Source organism: Coturnix japonica, chromosome 18 (assembly GCF_054131305.1).
Source record: "Coturnix japonica strain WE chromosome 18, WE-NBRP24, whole genome shotgun sequence".
In the NCBI taxonomy this organism is placed as follows: domain Eukaryota; kingdom Metazoa; phylum Chordata; class Aves; order Galliformes; family Phasianidae; genus Coturnix; species Coturnix japonica.
Genome location: NC_140680.1, coordinates 9,024,753 through 9,042,063, shown reverse-complemented (window position 1 = coordinate 9,042,063; position 17,311 = coordinate 9,024,753). Strand labels below are relative to the sequence as shown.

The 17,311-nt window shown below is 38.6% G+C and overlaps 1 protein-coding gene and 1 long non-coding RNA gene across 2 annotated transcripts in view; one reads left to right on the top strand and one right to left on the bottom strand.

The window, feature by feature from the left end:
* LOC146757928 (uncharacterized) overlaps window positions 1-17,311 on the bottom strand; it is a 118,853-nt gene that overhangs the window by 93,805 nt on the left and 7,737 nt on the right. The gene's annotated exons all lie outside the window — the stretch shown is intronic.
* Window positions 1,236-15,658, top strand: ADRA1B (adrenoceptor alpha 1B). Its single transcript, XM_015876066.3, has 2 exons — window positions 1,236-2,683; window positions 14,529-15,658. Exons 1-2 carry the CDS (start codon window positions 1,723-1,725, stop codon window positions 15,089-15,091), a joined length of 1,524 nt encoding a protein of 507 aa, XP_015731552.1. The 5' UTR covers window positions 1,236-1,722; the 3' UTR covers window positions 15,092-15,658.

Below are 17,311 nucleotides of genomic sequence, written 5' to 3'. Positions count from 1 at the left end.
TCCAAGTGATCGTGCTTTGCTATAGTCACTGCTGTAGAGAAGGGCTATGCAAACATCTGCCATATATTCTTCAAATAAAATTCAGCCATGGTTTTTGTTTACGCAATTTGCCCTTTAAAACCAGCACTCAGCTGCAACTTTCAGCCATAGCTGCCTTATTAAGAACTAACCTTTTATTTTAAACACAGTACATTTTGTAACAGAAGAATCAATATACAGTAACCCAGAGCACTTCAGACGACAGCTGTAAAATATAATCTGATGGCAGAAAGTTAAGAACAGCATTTTGGCAGTTATATGTTCAGCTAATCTTCCACTTGTTGTTAACAGTACCAGGCTACAACGATCTATATTTCTCCCTATCTAGTGACCAAAAGCTACACACGTTTTCCAGTATTATAATGCTATCAGCAGCAGTAAAAATATAAATCACTCATTACTGGTTTCTTTTCTTACAGGTTATTGCAGGTATTCCCAGATCTGTAACAGCAGTACAACAGGTCCAGTCTCAGTGATCTCAGCCATTTAAAGATGCCAGTTTAGCACAAAGAGTATGTTGAAAAATGACTGAATGATTTTTACTGCCTTCACTTTGGCTGTAGTTAAGGATGTTCAGATCTGTTCAAGACTGTGATTCACAATACATTTGTTTTTACCAAAGTTATCTAGCCAGAAAAAGAGATGAAGCCACAGCTGTGTCTGGTATACAGGAATATAGAATAAACATAAAGATCTCGCTAGAGATTTGATAATCTGGTACTTTGTCTATATTAGTGCAAAATTTACCACAAGAAACAAACTATATCATACACATTTCTATGCCATCATGAAATACTGAATCCAGGAATAGGACAGATTTTTGGAACCTATTTCTCCTTAGAAAGTGGGAGATGATCATCAGTTCTCTAAAATATGATGAGGTTTGCTTTGATCACAAAATAAACTCAAAGCCTTTTGTTTTTTTTTTTTTTCTTTGGCGAGTGAAAGGCAAAAGGTGCTACATCATTTTGTACCAAAATTGTTTTTTTTTCACCATATCCTCCTGACCGTATTTTCCTCAGATAATGAAAACGGTCGCATTTAATTAATTTATTTTTTAAAAGGTTTTCAATCTAAATTCCTACGTTGCAAACGATTTAGTTAAGACTGATGCATTCCATCCGTTCAGCGTTCAGACTCCGATGTGGAAGCTTTAACTTGAACCGCATTGCCCTCTAGCGCTGCGCCGGGGCCGCCCAGTGATGTCAGCGGCGCAGTCAGTGAGCGCAGGCAGCGGCTCCCGCAGCGCCCCGACTGCTGACAAACCCCTCTCGGAGACGCATGTCACAGCGGCTAACAGGGCATCCTTCCAACTGAACCACACATGCACAAGGGAAAGCAGTAAAGCTGTCTTTTATTTTAGGGACGTCATGATCAAAACAGCTACTTTCGAGATCCGGCCAAGACTTTCTGCCTGCTAATTTCTGTTTAAACGAGTTGATGTGAGAAATTATGCGACTTTGAACGGGCTATTATTTCTGACAGGCTTCAGAGGACTTCACGCTGTGCAAGTTTTACGTGCTGAAAGCTAACAGCTTGCTGGAGAGATGAGCTCTCAATCCAAACCTGGCGGAGGCTTTGCAGCAACTTCTTGGGTGGAAAGATAACTTCCAACTGAACTCAACCATCTGCGTGTTGTTCACAGGATCCAATCATAACCTGCTATGGAGAATTATTTTTAAGATGAGTACCTACTTTGCTGAGAAATCCAATTCATCGATACTTGGATATTTGAAAGTGCCTGCATTAAATAGTGGCAATCTTTCTGCAAACAGCTCCAATGAGACAACAAGCAACCTGGATTCTCCTACCTTGGATATCAGTAGGGCGATAACTGTGGGGCTCATCCTAGGTGCCTTTATACTCTTTGCTATTATAGGTAATATTCTGGTAATTCTCTCTGTTGCTTGCAATAGACATTTAAGAATCCCTACAAACTATTTCATAATTAACCTTGCAATAGCAGATTTGTTGCTGAGTTTTACTGTCCTTCCATTCTCTGCTACACTGGAAATCCTTGGCTACTGGGTTCTGGGGAGAATATTCTGTGATATCTGGGCAGCAGTTGATGTGCTCTGCTGTACAGCTTCTATTTTAAGTCTATGTGCAATCTCCATAGATAGATATATAGGAGTACGTTATTCTCTCCAATATCCAACTTTGGTAACAAGAAGAAGAGCAATTCTAGCTCTCCTAGGTGTCTGGGTCCTTTCCATGGTAATTTCTATTGGGCCTCTTTTGGGCTGGAAAGAACCAGCACCCAAAGATGATAAAGAGTGCCGTATCACTGAAGAACCATTCTACGCTTTGTTTTCATCCTTGGGGTCATTTTACATTCCTTTAATCGTCATCCTCGTGATGTACTGTCGGGTCTACATAGTGGCCAAAAGGACTACAAAAAACCTGGAAGCTGGGGTTATGAAAGAAATGTCCAACTCCAAGGAGCTGACGTTACGGATCCATTACAGGAACATTCATGAGGATACCTTAAACAGCAACAAATCCAAGGGGCACAATCCCAGAAACTCCTTAGCTCTCAAACTTTTAAAATTCTCTAGAGAAAAGAAGGCAGCCAAGACACTGGGAATTGTGGTTGGCATGTTTATCTTGTGCTGGCTACCTTTCTTCATTGTTCTGCCACTAGGTAAGTTGGTAATCAAGGGACTATGGGGAGGGAGATGATCATAGTTGGTTACTACAAAAATCCCATAGAAAATAATCAGATGAATGAGAAGTACATACCATTTTGAGAACTGCATTGAACAGATGAAAGGGTGGGAAGTGAAAAGTAATTTACTTCTGATGTTGGCTTTTTCAAAGGCTCATGCTGCAGCCTTGCAAAGTGTGCAGCCTGCATTAAGTCTACTCATCTGAGCCCTCCTCAGTGATGTCAAATCAAGGGGTAATGCTGTCAAGAGTTTACAGATAGAATCCTCTCTGGTGGGTTTTGTTTAGACTGAATTAGCTTGTATAGGAAGCTTGAACAAAAACTCTGTAGACAGTAACAACACTAGTTTCAGCACTGAAACTTTCTCATTCCAGTTACTGTTACAGGTTCAGACTGTAAAAACAGAAAGTCTTCAGACATTACAAAGTGTCATAACTGAAAATGGGCCTAATCAAATGATGAGATGCAAAACCCTTCTGAGCTTTAGGAAGCTGAAAGAGTTCTGATTCTCAGTTCAAATTTCATTGGTCAAATCCCCAAAAATAAATTGAAGCCCACTGATCTGTGCTGAAACGTTCCCTTTGGTTTCAATAGGTCTCAGTTCAGGCATTCCAGGAGATTGTTATGTGCATCTGTGACAGCAACTTTAAACTTCAAAATATTATTAAAGTATTCGGCTCAGCCTTTAACAGCACACTGCATTTCAAATCCTTATGAAATCTGCTTGCATTGTCTTTAATACCAGAATCAGCTCCAAAGAGGGACATTTCAAGAACAGTTTATATTGAATTACTATGCTTTGAAAAATATCTCTTCAAAATTCACTTCTTTGAAACACAGACAAACTGTCAGACTAAATAAGAAAGATGTGGAGGGGAAAAGGGGGACAGGGGGGAGAAGCCCTTATTAACATTACTTTTAGAGACCTGTAGAAAACTAAACCAAGTTCAACAGCATGGTCCTGGTGAAGTGCTTTGAAGTTATAATTTCTAGTCTAAAAGATATTACAACTTCACTGAATCTCTACCACAGAAAATCTGCTGGAGCTATTGAAGAGTAACTGTTGTCTCTAGCTTAGTGTATCTAAAGCTGAAGTCTTCATAAATCATGATCTACATAAAGCTAATGCTGAGCTTGTTACAAATTCCAATCAGAAGAAAAATTGTGAGCAAAGTTCTCTGGCTACTAAAGTTTAAGTCCTGTGCTGTCTCTTTAAAGAAAGTTTACAATCTAGAACAAGTTTCCAAGTATTGCAAAAATACATACCTAAATGGATAGAAATTTATTTTCCCCATGTGTTACCAGCAGTAGCACTGGATATGTATCTAGTAGGTCATGATCTCCTGATAGGAGATGTAGGTTAGCATCTCCTCTTAGTTTCTGAATTATTGGAGGAACTTTGGGAATAAAAAACAAGCATGAATGCAACAGAACACATCCTTGCTAGCAGAAGTCAGTAGTGCTACTGCTGCTACTCAGGAAACACAGATGCAAACAAGTACATTAAAACCATTTTAGTGACAGAGTACAAACAATATGACAAACAATTAAGTTTTCTGGAAGAGAGTCAGTTTTCCCTTTGAGAGGTTACTGCAAAAGTTCTGGAGGTTTAATGAGTGACTAATTATGACACAAGAGTGAGGAATTTATAGTTTGTCACAGTATGATTTTATCTCTCATTTATCTCCCATCTCACTTGTGTCCAAGCCATCAGTGAGGAAAAGAGCCACCCCAGCAAGCTGCGTGTTGGCAGCAGTGCCTGGCAGGCTGAAGGGCAACCCACTGCTGTGGGCTCTGACCCAGCACAGCTTGGGTGCCAGTGAATCCCAACATGCTCACTTCAGAGCTGTGAGCTCCTGGCACCTCACAGAGCTTGGGTCAGGCAGAGCTGCTGTTGTTATAGTTAATACTAGAACAGAGGAAAAACATAAGCATCTTAGCACCACTAGTGCAGTGGGAAAAAACTGCTATTGGAGGAGGGTAAAAAAAGCTATTCATAGTATCCAACAAAATATCCAAATTAAATTTAAACAGGCAATACTTCAATGTAGAATCCAAGCTGTATCAGTGATTTACAGAACTCTCAACAGGTGCCCTGGACTGTTTCAATCACAATCTGCTCACCCATCACTGCAGAACTGCAAACTACAATATCACTTCTGCTTCTGATTCCAGACCAGATATTTACCTTCACTGTACTGAAAGGCTTCTTCTTCAGCCTGTATTTTTCATGCCTTATGTCTACAAAAATCAATTGAAATCATACATTCACATCTGCATCTTTAAAATTTGTGCCTTGTTTCACTCAGCAATGCAATGACTGCACAATGGTGTTAGCAGAGTAGCTCTGGACTTCTGATGATTCAGCTGCAACACATTTGTTAAGTCAGTTTTGGAGTGTTGCAGGAACGAGGATGGCTATGAGTTAGTAAATCTGTTTATATGCAAGAGTTTTCTCGTGTCAAAAGTATTCTCAGATGTTCTTCTAGTTGCCCAGCCAAAATTATAATTGTTTGGTTGTGGCACATTAATATATACAGCTACTCATTTTTATAGTCCAGACAAAGCATTATTGCATCAGATGGCAGATAAACTCTGGGAACTGATGTGGTGTTGAAAGGACGGATCTTGCTTGAATAAATATTCCACAACAAAGGGTGATTTTCAAGCAAGAATCACAAGGCTTTGCAAAGAAAACTCTCTGTATACAGCCACAGATAGGAATTAGAGCACAGACACCATGAGGTGTTGAACACTGTGAAAGTATTAGCATAAAGAAGCACTCAGTGCAGCAAAACATCTCAGAATAATGTGAGAAAATTGGTTTTTATTCCAGATATTCCTTCTGGGTAGAAACAGAGCTACAGAACAGCCCCATGGTGCTCATTTATGTTTGCCTCACAGCTTTGTAAACTTTCACCTTGCTGCTCAGAATTATTTCTGGTACAGCAAAAAAAAATGAAATGAAGACATATGTGTCTTTGAGACAACTTCTTGTACTATAAATTCAGTGACTCAGCTGTGAAGAGTAAATATCTTGTGTTTTTAAAGTAAATCTTCCTTTTCTTTCCCCCCATATAAATCCTTTCTTGGCCTTTAGAGCTACACAAAAATGCACTGTTGAACAACATTGACTAGAATGGATTATTATTTTTATCATAAGACCAGAGCCCTGTAGATAAATGCATTAAAACTTCCTCCTTTAAACAAAGGAAGATCCAACTTTATGCCAATAATTTCAAATCCAAAATGACAGATCACGTTTTTCCTTGGCTACCAGATAAAACTTAAGTCTCATCCATGTTAAACAAGGTTTGCCAATATCCTCCCAGCTGTAGACCTCACACAACACACGTGTGCACACAAAACCACCACCTCCACTACTTTCACCAAATCAGATCAGCAGAACATTACTCATTCCCAAGTTCAGAGCCCAACCGCCCCTTCTCCTACAAAACCTGCAATACTATACATTAAATTCAGAGACAAACTTCTTGTAACTTAACTAGCAGAGGTATAAGATCCCAAGAGCCTCGTATCAAAGATATAACTATTTTGATTGCCCTTACATATTACATTTTTTAAACCTCTCTATAATAAAAAACATAAAAACCTTCCGCATGCTAATTGGTCAGCCAATACAAAATGATTCTTAAAATAAAATGTTATTCACGTACAGTATGTAGATTTATGTTACGTCAGGCCAACCTCTGTATCTCTGCACTAGAGATTAGGTCACTAAGTTTCCCATGGGAAACACTCCAAGCCATTAGAGTCCACCACTGCTACTGGATTCTGCTTTCTGCAAGGCTTCAAGCCTGGTTTGTCTTCCATCTCATCTTACCTCACCTTCTACTTTCTTAATAGCCTTAATCTCTAGATTTTAGGTAGTAGTCATAAAGGACAAGGAGAAATTAATGTTACATGTTGCAATCTGACCCTCTGCCCAATCTGCAAACACATGCCACTTGTTCAGGTTGGGAGTCATTATGCAAGCACTGAATAAAGTTATACTTCTGCATACAGTTCTAAGGACATCGGCTGTATGTTCTTTAGTGCACCTATCTGTGAAATACAGTCAGGAATAAAAAATTATGTTTCTTTTGCATTTTCACTGAAGTTCTGCTCTATAGCCCACTGTAATATTTAGAGCTATTTCCATGGGCTTTCAAGTGACATCTAGAAAATGAAAAGCAGTAATGATCAGTCTCTTAATAACAAAGGAGAAAACATAATGGAAGTTCATACAGTATCTCTGTAACTGTATTATTCAATTCCCTGCCAGAATCCTGTTGTTGGCCAGTGATGCCCAAAAGAGATTGCCTCAGTTATAATTGAAAATTGAGAAGGGGAGAAAAAACACTAAAGTATGCCCAGTAACTGAACGTATTTAATCATAACATATGTAATGTCAGCAGACATAGGGTGGCATTTATAGACTTCTCTGATCAGCTAAATCACTGCAAAACAAACATAAGCCTGGCTCATATTCATTCTAGTTAGCAGCTGCAAAAGTCTGTATCTCTTTCGGACAAACTTTTAATAACAAAAATACACAATTTCTGTCTCTACCGTAAGTTTTGGAGTACTGAATGAGTTTCTTCCTAAACTAGGTCTTGATATTACAGTATTTATGCATGAGTAACACAGTTTAAGTTAATTCTCTCCACAGTGTAAGTCATCACAAGTACTCTGAGCTGAGAAGGAACAGATCTACATACAAGCACAAACAGAATTTCTGTCAAAATTCTATGTGTGCTTGATGGTTGTTGGTTTTTTCCCCCAATTCTTGTATATTTTCCTTATCTCCTATATCTATATTTTGTTATTTAAGACATACTTTGAATTTTTGCCAATAGGACAACTATACATAAGGCATGAAAAACCTTTGCTCTGCCAGTTTACTTTTTTTTTTCTTTTTTAAACTACAGTTTTCCTTTACCTTTTTCTTTCTGGGTTGTCGAAAGAAAGTTCCTATTTAAATTCTCTATACCTTCAACAAATATCAACTTGCAAATAGTCTGTTGTACCCCTTGTTATTAAAAATAATGTTCATCTCTCCAGGATTTAAGCAACAACAGCATCTTTCATAAAAGGCTGTAGAAAGGGCAGCTGTGGACTTCAGACCAGACCAAGATCTCTAGACATGTCAGATTTGAGGTGTTATGAATGCAAGTCTTGTAGGAATAGTTTGTTCAGCTGAAATATGAGGCATCCTTTATCAGATAAGGATAGTACAGATGGTGAGAAACTGTGGATTTTAATTAGGATAAGAAAATAGAAACTGTAACCTTTCCCACTCTATAGGACAGCAAGGAAAATGTTTTCCTGAGGCTTTTTCTCTTGTCATATTTCCTTAAAGGTAGGTACATGTATATATATATATAAGATTTGGCAGTCATATATGTCTGCTACTTTAATTTGCCTGCTTCAGAACTTGTTTGCTTAGGATCAAGCCTTAGATGGGCAAGAATTAAGGAATTTAGTTAATACGCATCCTGAGGCAATCCAAAGAGACACCAGTGTCCTCAAAATACACGTATAAGCACTCCCTGTCATTACAGGCTTGTGGTAGTAATTTAACTCTTTCATTTTCCTTATTAAATGTTATTCAGTTGTTTTTGGATGCTATTCCTATTTCTCAAGTTCCTTTTATTTTCCCCACTGTTATCCTAACCCTTTCCCCTAGAAGGCCTGCAGGCTCTCCCAGCTTGATCAGCTCTTAATTTTATAACCCTTCTCTCTGTTTTGTACTCTGCTGTTTGTAAACAGGGGATCTTATTCTATATTAAATAAGTCCAAGGGAATGTAAACAAACACTGAATGCTGGAAGGAAAGAAATCAGGAGCTTGAGAAACCCAGTTAGCTTTAAAACCTTGGCATGTTGACTTGGCTAACCAAGTGGTAAAAAGGACCACAGAAAGCTTAAATACAAGACTAAAATCCTTCCCACATTCCGTAAGCTCATAACAACTGTGGTCAAACGCAGCTTATTGTTTTTATGGGGAGAATTTTACTAGCTATCCACATGAATCACTTCAGCTTTCCCTGTTCATTAAGAAGTGGCAGTAATTCAGCCACTAACAGCTACCAGCGGGTCTGGAGAACACTGAAAAATTCAGATGTAACTCCAGCCACACGACTCCATGCTGCAGCAAAACAGAATAATTCTCTCCTCTGGATGCCTTTGTCTTCCAAGGTTCTCTTAACCAATTCTACAACAGAACATCCAAAGTTCCAAATTTTATGGCTTCTCCTTAAGATTAAAATAATGATAAAAACCTGTGCAGTGATGCTCACCTTCTGCTGCATTATTTTTTTACGTATTTTATTCTAGTTCATCTGCTGTTACAAAATATCAATAGACACCCAGCATAGGGCTTAACTCCAGACCATTCTGTTTCAATAAAAACAAATGCAGCATTTATTCCAGTAAACAAGATCATGCATTCACCCCAGGTTGGCCCCCACCCTAAGTGGAACCAGATTTAGAAGTTATTGAAACATGAGTTTCTGTTAACTGATAGAAAACACAGTACCTGGTAACCCAAAACTTACTCAGAGAGACTTTCTTTTCTTTACTTAATGAAGTTCACAGTACTCGTCATCAAATGATTGACCATCATCTAATCTAAGCATCAAATACTTCATTCTGAACACAATTGATAATTCTGAGTAATTCATAGACTTAACTGATATCAAAGATAAATTAACAATGAATGCTTCATTAATAGAAAATCAATTATCATGACTAAAAGCAATTAGAAAAAGAGAGTAGCAGCTGGAGTTTGAAGTTAATTGAGGCATGAGAAGAAAACTACGTATTTAAAAATGAAGAAGAAAGGAAATAATTGGGAAGTGAACATGTCACAGTGGAAAAAAGACAAACATGAGGGGTATTAAAGGGAAGGTAGATAGTTAAGAAGAATGTGGTTAATTTTGGACTACTCTAAATAATTAAACAGCTTGCTTCCTATAGGTAAAAATAATAATTGTATAGCATTCTTGAAAATAAACACACAGAACATTCCCTCCCATGAAGATGACTCACAGCCTTACCAGATGCAAGGTGGCAATGTATTGGGTTGTATCACAGGAACAGAGCCGGTAGTTAGAGGGAAATTATAATGTCTTTTTATTAAACACTCATTTGACCACGCCTGGAATAATGCAACCATATAAGAAGTTGTCTTACAGGGATGGAAATGATAAACCAGAGTCCAGAGGAGGTGACCAAGGATATCACAGGGTTGAATACACTGTGTGAGGGGAGTCTGAGGGAATGGGGTTTTTTAAGCCTGAAGAAGGGAAGGCTTCAGGGGAGCTAATGTAGTGTTGAACCTCCTTGGAAAACAAGCTTTGGCAAAAGACCCCATGAAATCCCTCCCCACTGCAATATTCTGTAATTCTAACAACTTCTCAGCTTTTGGCCCTGAGTATAAACACACACACACATATTCCTTGCATGAGGGATGAACAGCGGAAATATAACCGCACAAGAGAACCTAGGTATGTTTCACAAATGACTGTCTGGTGTCACAAACAACTGTTGGTCATTAACCACAGTTGTTTACTTCCTCTGTGTGGCTGGAAATAGCACACAGGGTGCAGCGGCACAGAGAGATCAAAGGCAATTTCCGAAGTTTTCTATAACTCATAAACATTATCTTACATCATCTTATTAAAACTTAAACTCCAGATAATTGCAATAGTACTTGATCACCAGAGAACTGAATAGTGGGTCTTCTCCCTTCTCCTGGGAGTAGTTTGAGGGGATGAATGGTTGGTTGGTAGCATTGGCTGGTTTAATTTTTCCTCCCATAACATGGAAGTGGAAACTGAAACATGTCCTGTGTACACTTTCAACATAACCTTGCCAAATATTACATTAAGGATCCTTAAATAGAAGGTCTTAACTTTCCCACACTCCTTTCTGTACGCATATAGAGATCAGTGGAGAGAGGTAGCAACAGAGCAGATATTTTGATGGAAGAAAAATAACAGAGTAGGAAAGAATATGAGAAAGTAGTGTGCATGTGCATTTACATGCGTGTATGCGTGTTTCACCTCCATACAGAGCTTGCTTAAGTGAAGAATCTTCCTTTATTAAGGCCATCATGAAGAAACCAGTCCAGAAGATTTTCCTGCTGTTCAACCTCTTAACTTAGAGACTGTTCCATAAAATCCTTTATGAACCTTAACAAAGGCTTTCAAGTATGCCCACTGACTCCAGTGAGCTCTGAGTTTTAATAGCACAGTGATGTTCTGGCCAGTTATTCTGCAGAATGTGTGAAGACAACTAATGTTCCAAGTTGTTTCTCATGATTTTCCCTAATCTCATTGAGGGTGCTTTATTTACTTTCAGCATAGTAAAGCATTCACTATAAAGAACCAGACAGACCCTAAATGAAATTAGCTTTTATTAAATAAAATACTTCTTAATTTCTTCCCACCACATTTGCTTTTGCTCAGTATATTTTCAAACAGAATAGCTCTGTCAAGCCTGCTGAGCACAACTGATTAAATCAATGGCCAAAATACAATAAAATCTGCTCCGACTGGGTTTCTGAAATATTTTCTGCCCTGCATTTCTGCCTGGTATAGGTTCTGCAAAAACTCCACTGATGTAAAAGGTGCAAACTGAGGGAAGATTGTGGTGCTATGTTTAATAAATCACATGTTTATATATAATAAATATAAATAAATATAATAAATATAATAAATCTGTTTAGCACAGAAAAATAAGAGGATAAAAACCTTACAATCCCTTTGAGTAAAACCATTAAACATGAAACATCAGGAGGGAGGTAATTTAGAGAAGAAGAGTCACTCTGGCTACTCCCACTGCAAATAAATCACTGAGGAGGTAATCATGCGCAATATTTTCCAACCATTTTGAAAAGCAATCTAAATCAGAACAAGGAAATATTTAATCTGTTTATCAGACTGTGATGGGAAAATAGTTGGAGATTAGAGGAAGAAATATTAATTTGATGTTTAGAGAGTGCGTCGAGTAGGCTTAGCTTCCCCATTTTATCAGGGTACTAAAATAACCCACAGTTGTTTGCTTCTGACAAGTTAATTATAAGGTAAAAGCATGTGTGCAGTTAAACAAAAGAGGTTGTTAATTACAAGAGCAATGTAGGGAAAAGAGTAATCTTAAAAATGTACAAGTTAATCAAAATATTTTTCATACCTTTATATTATGAAAGGCAGTGGAGCTTTGTATAATACTAACAAAATTAAACTGCTTACAAGTACATGGCATGTACAACTACTTCCAACTAAACCACCTTCTGGATGACTTGGCACACACACTTTTTCTCTCTTTGTAGAAATCTCGGGCTGGGATTCCACCCAGCGAGAAGGAACTGAACACAAAATCTCAGAAACTTTCTAAAACCCTGCAGAGAATAACCCTACTGATGAAGTACCAGTCAGACATTCCATTTTTCTGACAGTTAATCCTCAACTTAAATAGTGGATATATTTACTGAGAGTATCTAAGATTACAGAGTCAGTGAGGTTCCAGTACTGCAAATGCAAAACTCTGCTTGCTTGCCAAAATTTAAGCCAAGAGGTTTTCCTGATGAGCAAAGTTATAGTCTGCAGAGTCAATCAGAGAAAGTAGGACTACAAGGGATCTGAAGAGGTCATGCAGGGCATCCTCCAACCCAAAGGCTGGATCAGCTATACATAGGTCAGTAGATGTATGTCTACTCTGTTTTTAAGAGCCTTCAGGGTTGAAATTTCATACCTTTCTTAGGTGGCGTGTTCCAGAATCTTCCTGTGTTGGTAGCCTGAAAGTACCTCTCAATTTATCTTACTGCAATTCAAATCACTGTGCTTCCTATATTAGCCACAGTGGACACTGAAAACTTCCAACTTAATTTGCTTCCTATTTGCAGATTATTTTAATATTGAAGATTATCTGTTGGGTCTCCTTTTGGCTCTTTTTATTCACCATGATGTACTACAAACTACTGTCTTTCAAAGAATCTGTAGGTTTTACTAAGCACTGATCCTTATTTTTAAAGACACCACCACACAGCTGATGTATTCCCAAATTTTATCTGCTAATGACTCAGCTTGAGTCATGATCACTTCTAAATAATCAGTCAGGGCTTGGTGATTTTTCTAGAATAAGGACTGAATACAAGGTGCCTCTGTCAGTTATTATGGAGAAATTCTCTACTCTTTTGTGTTGCTGCCCTTTAATATAAAAGGCCTCTGAAAATGCTTGGTGCAGCTGCTGAAAATAATCTGCTATCATTTTGTCAAATGACATTTGAGGAACAGGTTATTGTAAGAGACAGATGTAAGCTCCTTACCTTTTTCCTTAAGGAACACATATTCCTCTCAGCACTTTACAAAGATTAGCTATTTTTCAACACTCAGCTTTTTACTTTTCCCCCACACAACCAAGGGAAAGAAAACCTGTTATATTGAATTCATGGGATCTCTCCTGGTTTTTGTTACCAAGTGAGGGATATAAAAAGTCGATGCCATTTGATACCCAATTTTCTCTTCTGAGACAGACCAGGTACCAGTGGACACAGTGACAGAGGACAGTGACCACCTGATAAACAACACATACTTACCTCCTTCTAGCTTCTCTGTGAGCTAAGGAAACCCAAATTCACACATTCAGCCAGGCCAGAACTGTCTTCCACATAAACAGTGTCTGCTATGACACAAGAGCTATTTAACTATGTCACTGAGAAACGCTTTTGCATACTTTAGAGGCTCAAGCCATGGCCTCTACATTGCTATGAGATGGGAAACATGCCTAGAATCAAACCCCTCCCCACTAAGGCATCCTGACAACCACAACTGACTCAGCTGCTTTCACAGCCCAGGGAATCTGAAATCATTTCAGTGTAAAAGATCCTCTTTACAGGGATGTAACACTTTGGTTTGAGCATCATCTCCCACATGAAAAGACTCTAAAAATCTAATTCTAGTTCTTGAAAGAGGGATGTCCAATGAACCCCTGCTCTTTGATTACTTTAGCAAGGTACAAATGTGTTTTCCCAGCTGGACAACTGCTGGATGTCTGTATTCTTTTATAGAGAACCATTTACTAAATTTAGTTCATCAATTCCATATTTTCAATGATACAAAACTACAACATTTATTTCCCAGTATGAGGTTTTCATTTGGGCACCCTCTGTAGCAACACTATTTATTTGTTAACAAAACAGGAAGTATTCACTAAATTACCTCTTTCTTCGGTTCACACCTGGTTTTCCTTATGACTGGCTGGGATATGTCACCTACCAAAATTTACTTCTGTTTTCAAGATGTTTGTAGCCTACAAATAATCTGGCTGAATTGGGTAATGTTTATAGGGTGCAAAAGAACAGAAGTGATAAAGTAAGTCTGAGCACGCGCCTTCTGAAAAGCCTGGAAATATTTAGATCTTTTTCTTCAGAAGGTGACATTTAACAGCTCTCTGAAGAAGGCACGGACTTAATCCATGTGTGTATTGTGCAGTAGTTTTGATAATGGGTGTTTGATCTTCCACCGGTATACAAGAAGTTAGTGCAACAGACACACATATAGCAACAAAGACTCCTCTTTATTTTAATCCTACACTAAATATGTGCTTCTTTAGCTTTTGGATGGTGGATAAAGCAGTTCCTCATTAGCTTTAAAAATAATATAAACAACACCTTATTGTAAAAGACCAAAATTGAAAGTAGCATGTGCCAAGGATTCTTAGTAAACAGATTCTAACAGTGATATGACAAGATATTTACCTTTCCTAGACAAGCAAATCAATTTTCTCAGATAATGTCTGCTTGCTTTTTCTGGACAGGATCCCTGTTTTCAGCTCTGAAGCCCCCTGAAATAATCTTCAAGGTGATTTTTTGGCTTGGCTATTTTAACAGCTGCTTGAATCCAATCATCTACCCTTGCTCAAGCAAAGAGTTCAAGAGAGCTTTCATACAGATTCTAAAATGTCAGTGCCACCGTCGAAAGCAGTTGGGGTGGTGGGCCTACAGCTATAGGAACTGGAATCGGTGCTCCTTTGAACACCCTCGGAAGGACTCTCTGGAAGACAGCGGGAGTTTCCTAAGTGGCAGTCAAAGGACATTATCTTCAGCATCTCCCAGCCCTGGCTACCTGAGCAAAATCACTCACCCACATATGGAAATGTGTACATTCCAGGAATGGAAAAACCACAGCTCATTCCTGAGCCCACTACAAGAAGGCAGCAGGCAAAAGGACCCATACCAATTCTTTACCTTCAACCTCTTAACAGAGCGCAATGGACACATTACTGCCAGCAGCCAAGCTTCCAGCAATGGGGACCACGAGGACATCTGTGATACTATGAATGGCCAAACTGACTGTAGAACAAACATCACGCTGGAATGAATGGATTCTAATCAGTCAGCACAGATTCTGCTCTCTTCATACACCAACCTCTGATATTTATCCCAGGTGAAGAAATGGACCATTACAGTTTCTCAGTACAGCACTAGAAGGAAGCCGATGAGGAACAGGCAGATTACCATGACAAGAATGGCACAATCTAGAGCCTAACCATATTCCTAATCAATTGCCAAAGAGGTTACTGAAACAAATACAGAATGCAGATAAGTGGCTGGATAAGCCCAGGGAAGTGCACAGCCAATTATTCAGCTATTGTGGTAGTGCTGTAGAACAGCCAAACACACATGTACGTAAAAAGAATGTATAAATATGGGGAGGGCAAGGGAAACATGTATGAAAGTTTGTGTACACGTGTGCTAGCTGCATGTTAGGATACCTGAGAGTGGAAGTGAGCAATGCAGATGTACGGTGTTGTTTGTACCTCTCCAAAGCACTAACTGCTGCTGATTTTGCCTGTAAAATTCTGATTGTTGTTGTACTTCACTGTACATTAGCACTTTAGAAATGGAAAACAATGTCAAAGATTAAAGTAATTTCGCAACAATTTAAGCACTTGCACTTATTACTATGGAACTGGAAACCAAACAAGTTTCCTCCTCACAATCTCAGCTTTAAAATAAAACACGCATGGCACTTAAATTTAGCCTTGTAACTCCTAGGAGGTTCTTGACACTCCCTGCATTTGCTTTCTTGCCATGATTCCCTTATGATCAAGGGTTATGAATTCCTCTTTGCTTCACCATGTTCTATTCTGAAAGTCTGAAAATACCAGCAATGATCAGAGCTCACAATCTGCATTTCAGCACATCAGTAAATGTCCTGAAAAATACACAGGCTACCAGAAGATCTGATTTATTAAAGCAACACTCATAAATTCCTCCAAATCCCTCATAAACAGTGCTGTGAACAGAGCACAAAAGAGCACTGACCGCTGGAGGACCAAAACCCAGCTTAAAGGCAAATATGCTGAACGAGCCCTTGGTTGTTTCAGCACACTTTGAAACTAGTATTGCTCTTATAGAGTTTTTGTTTATTTGTTTTTTACTTTGCCACTTAGATAAAAAGAGAAAGTATTAAAACAATGCAGTAGTGTTAGAATTACACTGTCATTTACAGTTTTAAGCTCAGTAACAATGCATGTAACATAATTCTGGAGAATATCTTCAAGATAGGAACACCGTGTTCCAAGGTCTTCCAATGGACAAATGGGATATTGAGAACTACATAAGTACATTCTGAGTCTCCTCTGATCCCACTGTAGTTAAGGCAATTTGAAATATTTGAATAGTCCCATTTTGATTGTGAGGAAGGCTGTAACTTTCTCGTAAGAGGACAATATTTCTAAAATGTATAAGCATTCTACTAAATACAATTCTACTAAAAGAAAGTCTCAGTTATTTCAGCACTGAAAAACCCAGCTTTCTCTAAACGCTGTAACAGATCAGGAAGAAAAGATTTCCAAAAACATCGTGTTAGTCCACACCTTTAAGAATAGCCAGTGCTGTATTGAGGCCAAAATCTTAACACGCCAAAAGTCCCAAGACTAGTGTCATATCTCCTCTCTCTAAGGCTTTATATGAAGGTGTTCCACAGACAGACACCAATATTTTCCCCAAAAAAGATCTGGGCTACGATGGCTACCAGGCCTTGCTACTACAGCAGTATGGACTCCCCCACTCCCCTAAAGCCACAGTACTGCTGATCTCCAAATCATAACATCTTTTTAGCAGGAGAGGCACATTTGAACTGCATGCAGAATGTACGTGGCTCAAGATTCATGGGTTCTCTACCCTGCAGTGCTTCCCTTCCCAAAGCCTAAGTCTGACAAGTGCATAAAGGGCAACAACCTTCCTTGACACGACTGTGTTATGCTGCCTTGACAAGTAAACAGGAAACAAAAATAAGCTCTGCTTTGGATATTTCTGATACAAGGAAAAACAAGAAGGGGTAAAGGCTTGTTCAGGCTGAATGAATGTTGAAGTTGGACAATAAGAAGTTAGAAATAACAAAAGACAGTCAAAACAGATGTATTCTGTCCTTTCCAAGACAGACAGGACCATCAGACCCATTTTTCTTTGCATATCCATTAGGCTGCATCCTATAGGATCATCTGATACCTCTGGAGCATCAGACAGAAGAAATGACAAACTGTGCACTCCAGCACAGCAAACTGTGATAATAGAAAGAAGTGAGAATGAGTTT

Excerpts from the sequence above, each read along its gene's own strand:
- ADRA1B (XM_015876066.3), top strand. The coding sequence starts at position 1,723 with ATGAGTACCTACTTTGCTGAGAAATCCAATTCATCGATACTTGGATAT. Across the intron at positions 2,684-14,528 it reads CTTCATTGTTCTGCCACTAG|GATCCCTGTTTTCAGCTCTG; the intron begins GTAAGTTGGTAA and ends TTTTCTGGACAG.